The sequence below is a fragment of the Girardinichthys multiradiatus genome, chromosome 18 (genome assembly GCF_021462225.1).
Source record: "Girardinichthys multiradiatus isolate DD_20200921_A chromosome 18, DD_fGirMul_XY1, whole genome shotgun sequence".
Classification (NCBI taxonomy): Eukaryota; Metazoa; Chordata; class Actinopteri; order Cyprinodontiformes; family Goodeidae; genus Girardinichthys; species Girardinichthys multiradiatus.
In genome coordinates, this window is record NC_061810.1 from 29,332,646 (window position 1) to 29,348,142 (window position 15,497).

Below are 15,497 nucleotides of genomic sequence, written 5' to 3' on the forward strand. Positions count from 1 at the left end.
CATCCTCACATCTAATCTCTGGACAAAGGTTTTAAAGCAGCTGTGGATTTTAAGTTAAAAAATATCTGGAAAATATTACTGATAAAGAAATAATAAATTACCTAAGTTTTCTTTTTGCTTTTGCATGGATGAGGTTGAATGTGTGACCATCATGCACAAGTGCATATGCAAGCATGGGGAGGAGGGATTTAAATGGTTTTGAAGGTGCAAGGGGCTTTGAAGAAAAAAAAAAAAACATTGCGAACCAATGGTGTATGCAGCAAGTACAAAACTGTACACAGACTCACATCAAAAGTTGTGACACTCAGCTGATTTAAAATGAATTGGCCTTTGACTTTTACTGCAATTTATTATGGTCATTTACTCACCTTATCTCATGACTTCCAAGTGCCTCCACGATTCGTTGTGCAGCCCAACAACCAGGATGGGATCTATGGCAGGTCAGCAATCCTAAACTGTTCTGTTGATGGATACCCTCCCCCTAAGGTCATGTGGAAGCACGCCAGAGGAGCACTAGGTACATGAACCTCTTTTCATACTTGTATGCATGTGGTTTGTTCTTCTGTCAGATTTTGTTTAAAAAAACCTTTATGATAATGTTCCCTTGTACCTTTTGTCCAGCTGGGATCGGAAACCCACAGCAGTACCACCCGGTTCCTCTGACTGGCCGCATTCAGATCATGACTAACGGCTCTCTGCTCATCAGACATGTCCTGGAGGAAGATCGAGGTTTCTACCTATGTCAGGCCTCCAATGGTGTGGGTTCAGACATCAGCAAGAGCATGGTCCTCACAGTTAAGAGTGAGTATACAAATACACACAGGGAGACAAGGTAGGGGTAGAGATAGAACATTTAGAAGGCTCTGATTCTCATTTATTATCATCCTTACACTCACTAATGATGTCAAACCAATAAATTAGCTGACAATAATCTTGGATTAATAAAACTAAGGTGACAATTCACATAGGGGAAAACAGAGAGCAGTCCAGAGTGAGAACAGTTTGTTTGCAAACCTGTGATAGGCAGCAAGAGGGCAACTGAGTCATTGATCTTTTGACTCACGGGGACTGTCTTGAGACAGTCAAAAACACTTTAAGCTTGATCATTATTTGCAATCAATGACTGTATCCTGCTCTGCCTCTCAGGTACCTCCCTAATAAAACCATGTATAAAAATGAAATAGAAACCACATATCTACACACAGCCATAAATCCAAAAATAAAGATCATCAGTGTCAAGTACAGCATCATCTAAGGCTAATATTTTCTGTAACTTGCTGTTCATTAATCTTGTAATTCAGTTGTATTCATAAGAGAGATGTTAAGCTTGATATCTGGCAGATATTTTGACACTTGTGCACACAAGCCAGTAAAAACAAGGTGCACATAAATGCATTTACTGCTCTCACCATGTTTTTCTATCCATGGGGCAGTCCCGCTCTCTCCGGTGCGCTCCCTCTTTCTCCTTCTCGTGTTAGTGTTATTGATTAAACCGTTCCTCTCCTCTGCCTCCCTCAATTCTGTCCGTTTCGCTCAGCGGAGAAGAAGGAAAAGCAGAAAACAGGGAGGGTGGGATGAATAAGTGATGAAAACAAAACAGCAGAACCCTCGTCAGATCGATACCTGGTGTGTGTGTGATAGACTTAGAAGATTGAGTATGTGAGGGATATGTGTATCGAGCGTACACAAAAGGTGGAGTGTATTGTTTTTTGCCTCTTCATTCACTTACGCCCCTTATGTTAACTATTGGAGAATGAGAAAAGAGGTTTATTGACTTTACCTCAATGGCCACAGCTCTTCATTGCTCTAATGCAATGGAACTCTGTTACTCTGAGCTCCTCCTTTACCTGCCAGTTATCCTATACTTCTCTCTATTCTTTAACTTCTTTCTCTCTTTTCACTTAAATTCTGCTTATTATCCACTTACTCTTTCTTTTTTTTTCATTCCTCTTTTACCTCTCTCTGTCATCCAACATCCTTATCTGTTTAGCGATTTCCTTTGCTTTGTCCACACCTTCCCTTCATCTCACACTCAATTTCCTCTCTCCCATCAGTCCCAGCAATGATCACCAGTCACCCTAACACTACCATGGCCAAGAAGGGTCATGTGAAGGAGCTGAACTGCACAGCCAGAGGAGAATGGCCCATCATCATCCGTTGGGAAAGAGGTGACACAGTGATTGACCCAGATCGCAACCCCCGGTATTCTATAACTACGAGTCCCAATGAAAAGACAGATGAGGTGTTGTCTACACTCAAGGTAAAAAACATTTGTCTATAGAAGAGTGTCTAGTTGATTAAAACAGCACTGTGCTTCTGACTTACATCTTTGAAAAATAGCTTTCAGTTTACTGACTTTAATTTTTTATTTATTTATTTTTCCTGTTCTCCACAAACGCTCTCAGTTAGAGGTTTAACCATGTAGAACATAATCGGATCTGGTTTGCCAGTTTTTGTACTTTTAATGCCTGATGAGATGAGGGAAATAATTACCAAACTGGATTTGTACCTGCATTGTTGGGCACCACAACTGTTAGTGGCTGTTAGCAGTGCCTTACATATTATTCATACCACTTGAACCTTTTCACATTTCAATGCATTATTTTGAGAATTTATGAAATTGACCATGTGTATTCAGCCACCTTGAATCAACACTTTTTAGAAAGCAATTTGCTGCAATTTCACCCGCAAATATTTTAGAGTATGTCTTTACTAGATTAACACATCTAGACACTGAAGTTTTTTAGGTTATTGTTCTTTGCTAAATAGCTGAAGCTCAATCAGCAGTGTTGCCAAGTCTGCTTATTATAAGCGACATTGGGCTTATTTTTTTTTTAAGTCGTTTGCAAATCTCATGAGTCGCGGGTTGCAGTTTTTTGGGATTGTTTTTAAATGTGAAGTTGCTTATTTGGGCTTGACTTCCTTTCCAAGTGAAATACCCCGATTATCTCCAAGCTCCCCACAATAAAGCATAACATGAGTGGAAGGTAGTTTGTCCTTTCCACGTCCCTGTTTCCTAGTTATTGTGCCACCCACCTGAGTTGACCACAGACCCCAAACACACACACGCCGGAGCTCAGAGTGACAGCGGGAGTATGAGCTGCAGTAAGTGGGGAAAATAGCAATGATGTATTGTAGTCCAGGTAAATGCCGTTCTACATCTTTTTCATCTGGGCCAGGCTTTATGCTAATTTTTACATATGTGATTTCTGAACACAAACAAAGATGGTTTTACACTGAGCCTGTTTGAATTGGCTCATGTGTGTCTTTTCTTTTGAACAGTTTAAAGAAAGTTTTTCTATTGACTATGTTTACTGTTATGTTGCTGTTATGTATGCAAAATGCACTTTTCTCTATATCAGAGTTTAAAAGTAGGAGTTATTGAAAGAATTTGATTTATTCTAAATTTTCATGGTTAAAGTGTTTAGCATAATTTTGCTGTTGCTTATGTATAATGCGATAATAATTGTATACATTTATAATGTTTATAATTGTCCTCTGTTTTACATAATGTGGTGGTTGCCCATTGGGCTTGTTTTTCTCGCAAGATCTGGCAACACTGTCAGTCAGGTTCAACCTAAGAAACTAAACTAAATTTTGTCACAGATTGTCAGTTGTATTTAGCTCTGTACATTATTTAGCCATTCTAACACATGTATGTGGTTTTACCGATTCCACTCTAGCTCTGGCTGTATGTTAGGGTCTCTAATAGGTTTTCTTTGAGAATTTCCATGTTTTTAGCTCCATCCACCTTCCCATCAACTTTGACCAGTTTCCTGTCCTCTCTGAAGAAAAGTATGCTCACAGCATGATGCTGACACAAATGTGTTTCACAGTTGGTTCAATGTATTCAGAGTATTAGTTTCACAAGCCCCTGGTAGAGTGCCTCGATTTTGGTAAGCACATAAGCAAAAGGATCACCTTTTTGCGACCTTAGGTTGCAAGAGGGTAGGTTCTGACTGTTGTCTGTGGTTATGTCTGTGCAAGTTCTGGTAAACTGTTTAGAGACTCAGAAAACAGGAAAAGGGACCATCCCAAACTGTGTTTTTTTTTTTGGGATGGGAACTGTGAACCCAGACTGAGGTCATTGTCGAGTGATGGAACGAGCACTTTGAGAATCTCCTCAAACTAGTCGCTATGTCTTAGATATTGTTTTCTTTCCCTGCTTTAAACCTCTCAAGAACTTTATCCCTGATCTGCCTAGTCTTTTATTTCATATTCATTATGCCACATTTTCATTAGTGTTTCTAAATTAACCTCGAACAGCTGGATTTATATTGCGAGTAAAAGGGTTGGTCCCATCTCTCCAGGTCGCCAGTCCATCACAGGGGACCACAAAGACACACAGGAAAACAACCATCCACACACATACTGATACGGATACCAATTTTGAGTAATCAATTGACCTAACAGTCATTTTTTTGGACTTGCTGCAGGCAACAGTGCTACCAGTTCAGCCCTATTTTAAACATTGCTTTTTTATTTCCAAAGTACTCATGTTATTTAATGTGAATACAATAAATTTGCATCTATAACATCTATAAAACACGTCCATCGAGAATGATGGACGTGTTTTATAGAGAATGAATAAAGTATGATGCTCTAACATGGTGGTGCAGTTGGTAGCACTGTTGCCTTGCAGCAAGAAGGTCCTGGGTTCGATTCCCGTCCGGGGGTCTTTCTGCATGGAGTTTGCATGTTCTCCCCATGCATGCATGGGTTCTCACCGGGTACTCCGGCTTCCTCCCACAGTCCAAAGACATGCCTGTTAGGTTAATTGGTCACTCTAAATTGCCCTTAGGTGTATGAATGAGTGTGTGCTTGGTTGTTTGTATGTTGCCCTGTGACGGACTGGCGACCTATCCAGGGTGTACCCTGCCTCTCGCCCATAGACTGCTGGAGATAGGCACCAGCTCCCCTGCGACCCACTATGGAATAAGCGGTAGAAAATGACTGACTGACTGGCTCTAACATGGTTGCTGTCTTAAAAAATTGTTTTAATGGGCATTAAGGGTTCTGAAGCTTATATCCCACACTAAAACTGGTTTTGCCTTAACAGTGAGTGCAGCAGAAAATAGAAGCTTCAAACCGAAGACACGATCACCAGATCTAAAAATTTTTGAGTGGTATATATTTACGAAAAATGTCAAATATACTTTATAAAAACAATGTGATCTATGTGAGGATCCCTCTCTGCTCACATTACTAATAAGATCAGAAAAGGGGTATTTACTAATTATTGAACAATGGAGGATTAATCTTTATGTATTAAAAATTAAGAATAAGTCAACAATCATCAGTTAATAAAATGACAATTTTGGACATTGCCTTTTTTCTAGTAACTGAATGGCAAATTAAATCAAAGCTTTCTCCTGTTATGAAAGATGCTCCTTTGGTGTTTAATTATTTCAGCTATAATGTTGCGATGCAGTGGAACAAATCACCTAAGGTGTCACTACCAAACAAGCTATTTGTAGAAACAATCATTAAAGCACTTCTTTATTATAATGCTATGTTACATCCCGAACTCTGAATGGGTCGGTTGTCTGTTTGACGTTTCTCTTTTTACATTGTAGCTAAAGCCAGCAGAGCGTGAGGATTCAGTCTTCTTCTCCTGTCATGCCATCAACTCTTATGGAGAAGGACGAGGCCTTATCCAGCTCACTGTGCAAGGTATCCATTTAAGTCAAAATTATTGTATCATTTACCATCTTTATTGCTAACACGTTGCCACCTCTGGTGGTATCATCTTGTTTCTTTGCGTCTTTTTGTTCTTAATTTTTCCTTTGAATTCTCAGAGCCTCCAGACCCTCCAGAGCTGGAGGTGCGAGAAGTGAAAGATCGTAGCATGAATCTCAGATGGACACAAAGATTTGATGGAAACAGTGTCATTACGTCCTATGACATTGAATATAAAAACAAGACAGGTAACTTTAACGAGACTGGTTGTTGGCACATCAACACAGCATTTTGAAGATTTACTGTCATTGTTAAAACAATAAATTATAGCTATTGAAATTTTATTCTTTGTTCTCACAGAAACTTGGGAGCTGAAGCATGCCACTCGAAATATCTCTCCCACAAACAATCAGGCCAACATAGTGGACCTTCACCCTGCATCTGTCTACAGCATTCGTATGTTCTCCTACAATGCAATAGGCAGGAGCGAGGCCAGTAAAGAGCTCACCATCAGCACAGAAGAAGCACGTAGGTTCCTTAAAGGCACTACCTTTACTTTTGCGTTTATTTTAATTACAATTCATTTTCTTAAAAATAATTCACTGGAAATGGTAAAACCCTAAGCTGTTTGATGGAGATTAATGAAATGCACTCAGGCTTTCTGTCTCTTGCTGCATAGAGCCTGATGGTCCTCCGATAGAAGTGATCCTTCAGCCAGTGACCTCCCAGAGTATCCGAGTCACTTGGAAGGCAAGTATATTCAAAATGTGCCTAGGCTCCTTTAATGTTAATGCTAACTTGCCTTTTGTCATTCTATCACATTTTAGATTGTTTTGTGCTCCAATTGCTTTTCAGTATGTTAAGTGAACCAATACCGCAATACTAGGGGTAAAACAGTACATCCATTTTACAAAATGGGCCTACCAAGGCAAGAAGTCTTTGTTAGCTGACTCAATCGAAACAAAAGGGCAATTCAACAACTACTTCCTGTGTTATTTCAAAATTTTAAACATGGATACAACAGGGTGACAACCTCAAAGACACTTAGACGTACTGCACCAGATGAAGTCACATGCTGACGGGAGCTTTAGTTCATGAGATGGACAGTTTAATGCTGCGAAATCTGAAAGCAGCAATTGACATAACTAATCCACAAAATAGTAAACTAAAATAAAAAACTTTCTGAACTAAGTCTAAAGAGTGTTTTTTTTATTTTTCTTGCTAAATCTTTCTGCAGGCTCCGAGGAAGGAGCTACAGAATGGGGTTATCCGAGGCTACCAGATCGGTTACAGAGAGAATGGCCCCGGCAGTAATGGCCAGTACAGCATTGTTGAGATGAAAGCCACCGGGGACAGTGAGGTCTACACCCTCGACAACCTTAAGAAGTTTGCTCAGTATGGTGTGGTTGTCCAGGCCTTCAACAGAGCAGGCACGGGTCCTTCAAGCTCAGAGATCAATGCGACAACACTGGAGGATGGTAAGGTTTATCATACTGGTGATTCAACTGTTTAGTATTATCAATTCAGATATCTTGGTGACCACGAGTAGAGAAAAACGTTAATCAGCATGTAGCATAGTAAACAGTGGAAGATAAAAGAGTGAAATGGATCCTATCACCCTTTGTCTTCGTTTTCATTGGTTCTTAATCTACTGCAATCTTTTTTTTCCAGTGTTGTTTTAGCTTTCTCGCTGACAGATCTCTGTCAAATCACGCCTTGCTTTGTAATTCACAATTATTACATTCTCACTCTTCTCTACACAACAATGAAAGTTGTGCTGCTAGAATCCAAATGCTTCAGCATCAAGGACACAGATAGTCTCAAAGACCCAGCACAGTGCATTGCAGGAAACTGAGTGATCTCAGTAGATACATGTGGAGAAGCTCCCGTGCCCCTGACTGCTGAGGGGTAAACAGAATATTTCTGAATATCTCACAAATAAATGAGCTGCTATAGTATGTTTTCTGAGATTACACAGTTAGGAACAACATTTGAAACTCTTTTGTCTGCGTCTGGTATGCGATAGAGTCAATAATGTCAATAGCCATGATGAAAGATAATTATGGGATGTCTATGTCTATTTTAATGAAGATACAATCAGAAAAAGCAACATTATCAACAGCACATTCCAACAATTCATAGTTGTTGTGCATAGATGCACATTTTTCAAACTGAATTAATTTTGTTTCATTACTGCAACATTTTAACAAATGTTATCAAAACTGTTGACATTCTTTACAGCTCCCTATTTAAGGTTCTTTATAAAAGTTCCAGTTTCAGAGCTAAACCTTGACAGCCAGAGAGCCAGCTTGGAGCCATATGCTTAACTCGCTAAAAACATTGTAATTTTTTAACACTGTTTTAAAAAAAAACTTCAAATATTGAGCTTTTCACAACCTGGATCAGCTGATTTTTCATCAGTACCACCAAAACTGCAAACAGAAGTTGTACACAGTGTCACAAGCAGGATTTTAGATAGGATAAGATAATATACTACATACTTCATTAAACGTATGTAAAATGGAAATTTTTATTTAGTATTTAGCAAGAAAAAAAAATTAAACAAATACGAAAATGTGCAGAGCGCACAACTAAAACACACATAGCCAATCATGTCCAAAAGAAAAACGTCTTTTATTAACTACCTGGTGACATTAAAAGACTGATACTGTTTAAGGACTGAATCAATAAAGGCATTTTAGGGATTCAGTGAGAAATGAAAACACATTGGCTTATATAAACTTGATACGAAAAGTGATGGGCAGATAAGAGACAGCAGGCTTCTGTTCTTTCAGTCCTAATGCAACTTTACATTTATGTTAAAGTTCAGTGGTTTTGTGTTTAGCTAGGCAAATTAAATATTATGCTAGTTTTTAATACTGTATGTTTCTTAAAGTACGATTAGATCTGCATATAATTTAAATGTATCGCTATTCGACCTCGTTGATGTTATTTGTTGCTTAGCAATAATTTTTTTTTATATTAAAGTAAGAGTTGAATATGGAAAATTACTTTAGCCTATGAGCTGAAAAAGAATTTACGCATGGTGGGTACACGTCGTCCCACATTTTGTACCCAAAAAAGTTGAGTACAAAAATGTTTGGTACAAAACAACCAAACTGTCATATACATCATTGTCAGACAGTCATTTATTGACTTTCAGTCACAGAAGCAAAAGTACATATGAATGAACGCTTCTGTCAGTCAGTCAGTCATTCTCTACCGCTTATTCCATAGTGGGTCGCAGGGGAGCTGGTGCCTATCTCCAGCAGTCTATGGGCGAAAGGTGGGGTACACCCTGGACAGTTTGCCAGTCCATCGCAGGGCAACACACAAACAATCATGCACACACTCATTCATACACCTAAGGGCAATTTAGAGTTACCAATTAACCTAACAGGCATGTCTTTGGGCTGTGGGAGGAAGCCGGAGTACCTGGTGATAACCCACGCATGCACGGGGAGAACATGCAAACTCCATGCAGAAAGACCCCAGGCCGGGAATCAAACCCAGGACCTTCTTGCTGCAAGGTAACAGTGCTACCAACTGTGCCACCGTGCAGCCCTAAATTAAGAAAAACAATATGTTTTTTAGTTTCTCCTTAAAGAACACCCCTTTTGTTAATTTTATTTAGACTCACGCAGTTGCTCCCAATGCTGCAGGGCATAATTTTTCAACCTATTCATAATCCAATTCCCACATTTTTTATCATGTACAAAAAAGGCATTCATGTACACATAAACACATGCGTCATGTATTTGTCCACAGTTGGCTGAGCCTCATTGGTCCAGAGGAGACATAGCCCTTCTACTTCCTTCCTGTGGTTGTAACCCTGGCGACAGTGATATTGATGGCCATTATGATAATAATGATACCAACAAGCATACTAAAAATAATTATAATTAGCTTGTCTCTCTGTCTGTCTTTCTCTCTTTACCTCTCCTGGCTTCCTGCTGTAATTATCCACAGCTGAGTGCTTTGTCTCTCTGCTCCCTCTTTTCATCTTTCTAACCCTTTGCTTTTAATTCTCCTCAATTCCTCCCTTTTTCCTCTGCTCCTTTTTCACATCTACTCCTCATTCCAGGTTAAGACCACAATGTCGTTCAGTATATTTCCAGTTTACCTCTGAAAATATATAGTTTTTCTTGTGTTCCTCTTGTTAATTATTCTAATGGACATATGGATATATTAGGCAGCCAAACAAAAGCTTAATTTTAGAAATTTGTAGGCATCTGCATTTTTGCTTGTATTCCAATTTTTACTTTGCCTCTGTGCAAGGTGTAAATAGGAATATTGGGCTATCTTTTGATGCATCCTCATTATGTATCATTAACATCAAAGATCTATTAATGCAGAGCCCTGTTTTTGTTTTCTAACCCTTGTTTATTTTCTGACACCCTTCCTCCATCCTCCTCCCTACTTCCTTTTCTCTCTCCACCAGCTGCAGAGAAATTCTCTGGTGGATTGGCGCAGTCTCCTTCTTTGATTGCATGCTGTCTTTTAGTCAACTCTCTTCCTCCCTTCCGGTCCTTACGCCTCTCACAAGTTGACTTCTGTTCATCTTCAACAGTGGGAGTTATTCAAAGCCTGAATGGCTGGTGGTCAGTGGCAGCCAATAGCAAAGACACCTGGGCTGGAGGAGACAGAGTGGGGCTTGTATAGAGAAAGAGAGATGAACCTATACATCAAAGTAGAGGCCTTGCAGGGTTTTGTTGTTGTTGGTGTTTTAATCAATCAATACTGCGTTTACTCAATTTTGGTTGAATGTAAAATTGTCCAGTAGGTGTTAAAAAAAGGTTTCTAAGCTATTTTTTTTGGAAATAACCTTTAAATTAACTATGTTTAATTATTATGTATCATGCCTTTCTCAAGCTGAAATTGTATTTTTTTTTTTTTTAGATACATTTATCTACATAAAAATAATTGTTTCATTTGTTTTTATCTGTCCTTTTTTCAAAAATGTGGTGAACTCTGTTTCAGTTTTTTTTTATTTTATGGGCACCTGGAGCCTTTCTTTGTAGAGTTTGCTTGCTCTCTCTGTGCCTGCATTGGCTTCCTCCCACAGACCAAAGATGGGCACAATGATTTGAAGCAACGATCAGTTTTGTGGCCAATTTCCCTTTCTGAATTTTTGTACATTTACGCTATAGTTTACATGGTTTTACTCGTTTAACAACCTAGATAAAATTATTACAAAGTTGACATTTTTGAATGATTTTAAAATCTTATATTAGAGATTTACACGATTTCTAATACCATCAGTCTCCTTGTAACAATAATCTTAACTCTGAGATTTTCAAAAGGGTTCAAACCTTTTCAAATCCAGCTTCCATAACATATAGAAACTGAAAGTTAAGAATAAAATAGAACAACTTTTCAGTAATATGCTCAGCCTTCCTGGTGTTTCTAAGGTCGGCTCCAGGTCAATTCCCCAAGGCAGGTACAAATTACCATGTTGTGGCATACCACTAATTTTTATACCCATTGTACCCGCTGTACTCTTGAAATAGCAAGGGTGCTTCTTCTAAACTCGTTTTTAATCACCTCACTAATATTGAAGTTGTCGCAGAGTCCGTCTTCTTTACGTAGTAACAACTTCCACACTGAAGAATGTTATGGTTTTGGTGAACTGTTAGTGCTTAGTTATGGTGTGTTCCCTGATCAAAATAGATAAGACCTTTAACTTTCTGACTGGATGGTCAAAGGTCAGGACTAGTCAAGCTAAAAATCACCCTACTAACTCACTAGCTGATTGTCTACATTAAATGAAGCTTCTAAACTGACAGGTACTAATTGGTTGTAATTAAGAACTTTAGTGGTTGTTCAGCTAGTTCTGATGGATTAGAAACCTATGTGAACTAGAAACACTTGAAACACAATTTTCAGGTTTTAGTTCATAAAAAAAACTGTGCAACATGACTAGAGGATGAGCACGTTTGCTGCCCAATATGTAGTGTACTACATATTTTTACATGCATGTAATATGTAGAAAACATATAAAATATGTTAGACACTAAACCTTCGAGGACCAGTATTGTCCACACTTGCTCTATATGTCTTTATAAATAAAATAAACAAATTTTACAATGTTAACTTTCCTAAACTGGTTATGTTTAAGTTCTTTGGTAGGATTTGGGATTTGGTCTTTAAACGGGTATAATTGTTTTTAGAAACTTACATGGAATCAGCAGCATTGTTAAACTCAGGTGGACTCCCTCTGGGTTTTCGCTGAGTACCTAAAGGGAAAGTTATATTTGGAAAAACAAAAACAAATGTGGCCCTTTTGGTTTTCAACAAATATGTGGTTAACTTTTCTCTTAGTGTACACCTGCATATAATCTAAAAAGGAGTGTGTCCCATGGACAAAACTGTATGTGTCCTGCAATTTTACTTTTTTATCCACATAATGTCCACTTTCAAAAGTTTCTGGACTTTCTCTGAGTCAACAAACTTATTATTATTTTAGCCCTTCCACGAACATACCTATTATTTAAATAAACGTTTTAACATAATGTGGTTAACTGCTTAAGACACCTAAGCAATACATATATAGTTTTCCCTTTCTCTTTTAGTGCCCAGTCAGCCTCCTCAGAACGTGCGAGCCATCTCTGTAACATCAGACGAGGCGGTGATCAACTGGGCTGAGCCTCCAAGAATGACTCTCCATGGTGTATTGAAGGGATATCGTGTTGTTTTCTGGGCTGTCTTCCCAGATGGAGGTACAATGTCTGTCTGTCTGTCTGTCTGTCTGTCTGTCTGTCTGTCTGTCTGTCTGTCTGTCTGTCTGTCTGTCTCAATCCATCCATTATCCAATCAGTCAATCTCTTCATAATGCATGTTACTAAGGCATTGATTTTATTTATACTTAATTTTATATTTACCATGGACTTTTAATTGTTGATTGCAGCAAATTACGGCAGCCTGGGTGAAAAAGACTCCATAAAAGTTTCTATATGCCAACCAGTTGGCATGCCAAAAAAAAAAAAAATCTATCCTAGCAACGCAAATGTAAAGAAGTGAGTTTACTAAACCCTTGTGGTGTCTCTAAAAGGAGTTGTACTTTGGTCAATCAAGACTTTAAAAAGCATTTCTGCAACAAGAAAAGCATTCCCTTTATTAACTGTAGTGGAGGACGTGTGAAGCTGTGGGCCTGTTTCTCTTCCATGTTCCTGGAACCCTTGTTAGAATGCATGGCATAATAAACTCATTGAAATAAAAAACTTAAAAAAATGATGATCCAAATCAAATGGACAATTTTACACATAGATTGTTTACCAGACACAAATGTAACCTCGTTCCATGTCCATCTCATTCGCCAGACCTAAATCACATATAGAACTAGTGGGGCAAGCTAGAAAGAAGAGATCATAGGAGATAAATGGCCAAAGACCCTTTCTCTCCCCTTTTCCCAAGTAAATGTATGTATTTAAAGTTAAGATAGGATTTCTGAATTTTTCAGTTTGATATAATGGTACAACAAAGCAGTAAGAAATTAAGTTATGTCATCCTTTGTTTATGGGGGTGCCAGTAAATGTCGAGTAGCTTGTAAATACTTTCCCCAAATTGTGAATATTCAGTGCCTCAGTTTTAAGTTTGACCTTTGCTCTTTCTGTTCTCAGAGTGGGGTGAAATGCAAAACTGCACAACCACCAAAGAGCAGGTGGAGCTTAAAGGCCTTGAGAAGTTTACAAACTACAGCATCCAGGTGCTGGCTTTCACCCAGGCTGGGGATGGTGTTCGGAGCAACGTCCTATATATCCAAACCCGTGAAGACTGTAAGTATGTGTTGAAATGCTGTATCAACTTAGACAGGCCAAGTAATTTAATAACCAACAATAATGTTCAAATTGCCTTGACGTGGTTTTTGAAGCAGCTTTAAGGAATTTTCCTCCAGGTTTAGGCAGCAGTGTGGGAGGCAGGAAGCCGGCGGGTGTAGAGGGGGTCTTTGTAAGGCTGAGGTTGCTGATTAACAACCTCTTTGTGCTCAGATGTGCCATTACCAGTGCTAATGAAAATTAAGAAGCCAAAAAGTGTGTGCGCCTAAGAACCCTAAGGGTGTCAGTCAGTGTGTGTGAATATGTGGGTGTGTGTGTAGATTCGGGGTGTTAGAAGTGTCTTTGCATGCAGACATGTCTTTGAGTTGGTGTGCACCTACAACTGCATGTGTGCACATGTTCATTAGTGTTTGTGTGCAAGTCTAGCTCACAACGAAGCAAGAGGAAAGGGATTAATTCTTTGTGGCTTAGAGAGAATTAATTTTGTGCTTACACTGGCGGGCTGTGGATTACATCCGTATCCGCCTCTCCTCTACATCCCTGGGGCCAGTCAGTGGAGGAGGCAGGCGTCTCGAGATGGAGAAAATGAGGGATCACAAGAAAGAGGTGGGGGTAGAGATTCTAAGAAGTGTCATTTCAAAAAAGGGCCTTTATTCTATTTTCCTCGCCGTATCTCAATTTTATGAGCTGGCCTTGGTGCAAGAGCTCTTCAAATGTGTGTATTTTCTTATTCTTTGAGTGTGTGTCTGTCGGAGTCTGTCTTTTTACTTCTGATATGTGTTGACACTGTGTCCAGGGGCAACCTCTTAATAGATCTTATCTTGGCCTAACCCTTCCCTTTGCCCCCAATTCTGTCTGTAACAAACAGAAAAGTGTTTGCAATAAAATTGTGCAAACAGCCAATTTTCAGCCTGACATGTTATGCCTCTGTCTCTTAGATGCCTAAACACGCTGGACAATAAACATAAGAACTTTTAACGTGGCCATTTATTTTCATCTTTTTTCCCCAATACTTTTTAGGCCCTAGAGGTTATTTGTCCTTGTGTTTTTTTTTGTGTTTTTTTTGTTGTTGTTTCAAACTTACAATGCTATTTATGAATTTTATATTTGTCAGATTACATTTAAGTTAGGTTGCTATGAATGTAAAATAGCTTAAGAGAACCAAGTAAATAAAAACATTTGGAAATTGTTATACCATACAGTCTCTCATGTGAATTAAAGTAACTTCTAGCTTAATTTAAATGGGATGTTAGAGTAAAGTATTTAACCCATGTTATCTCAGTCATGAATTAAATGTCAATGTAAATGTTGCATATGTGGTCAAATGTCATGCCAAGCGCAAGGTCACAAACGTCCTTGGGTTAACCTATAACCCAAGTAAAGGTTTTACCCGTATAAACTAAAAGTTTCTTTTTTTAAACCTCATTAAGATTACATCTATGCAGAACATTGAGGCTCAAAAGCAGTTTGGCAACAGTAAGATAAGTTTTATGGACAAATCAAAGGAAGGAAATGTCTTTAGTATAGCGGAGCTTTGTTTTAAAGGTAGCCTTGCTTTAAAGAAAAATAGTAAATCTGGAAATGTTATGCTGCACAATTGACAGAGTCAGGTATCACCTCTTACCGGATCTGTGTTAAGACAGTTTACAATCATTAATGGAACAACAAGTTCTTAATTATAACAGTGAAAGTAAAACTGTGAGAAAACCTGCACAAATCCACAGCTGGAATAAATACACTTTTTTTTTCTATGCCAGCTTTTCTCCAAAACTATGATGAGATTTTAGGTCAAATTAAATTGTTGAAGATTATGATGATTTCACTAATTTGTAAGAACCACCTTTTTGCTACTTTATTCTGTACATATTTTGAACCAGAGCCTCTTTTACAAAACACTTTCATTTAGGGCCTGAGATATCCTTTTCTGCTCCCTGAGTAAGTTATTTTAGTACCGAAGCAGCATGGAGGCTGAAAGTGAATCAACAACTGTTAGGCCCAAGATCCAACAGTCGATGTAGTCATAAAGGAGAGTTAGTGAATATG

General features: G+C 38.6%; 1 protein-coding gene across 3 annotated transcripts in view; it reads left to right on the forward strand.

The window, feature by feature from the left end:
- The window catches only part of LOC124883739 (Down syndrome cell adhesion molecule-like protein 1 homolog), a 185,746-nt gene that overhangs the window by 141,396 nt on the left and 28,853 nt on the right, over positions 1 to 15,497 (forward strand). For 2 of the 3 annotated variants that reach the window (XM_047390994.1, XM_047390995.1), the window contains exons 11-20: positions 389 to 517; positions 622 to 801; positions 2,055 to 2,260; positions 5,577 to 5,673; positions 5,799 to 5,927; positions 6,040 to 6,207; positions 6,359 to 6,429; positions 6,917 to 7,157; positions 12,252 to 12,398; positions 13,299 to 13,454. In XM_047390994.1, coding sequence (XP_047246950.1) covers positions 389 to 517; positions 622 to 801; positions 2,055 to 2,260; positions 5,577 to 5,673; positions 5,799 to 5,927; positions 6,040 to 6,207; positions 6,359 to 6,429; positions 6,917 to 7,157; positions 12,252 to 12,398; positions 13,299 to 13,454 — 1,524 coding nt within the window. Of the gene's footprint in view, positions 1 to 388; positions 518 to 621; positions 802 to 2,054; positions 2,261 to 5,576; positions 5,674 to 5,798; positions 5,928 to 6,039; positions 6,208 to 6,358; positions 6,430 to 6,916; positions 7,158 to 10,120; positions 11,020 to 12,251; positions 12,399 to 13,298; positions 13,455 to 15,497 lie in introns of those variants that run through there. The other variant, XM_047390996.1, reaches the window with a different exon arrangement.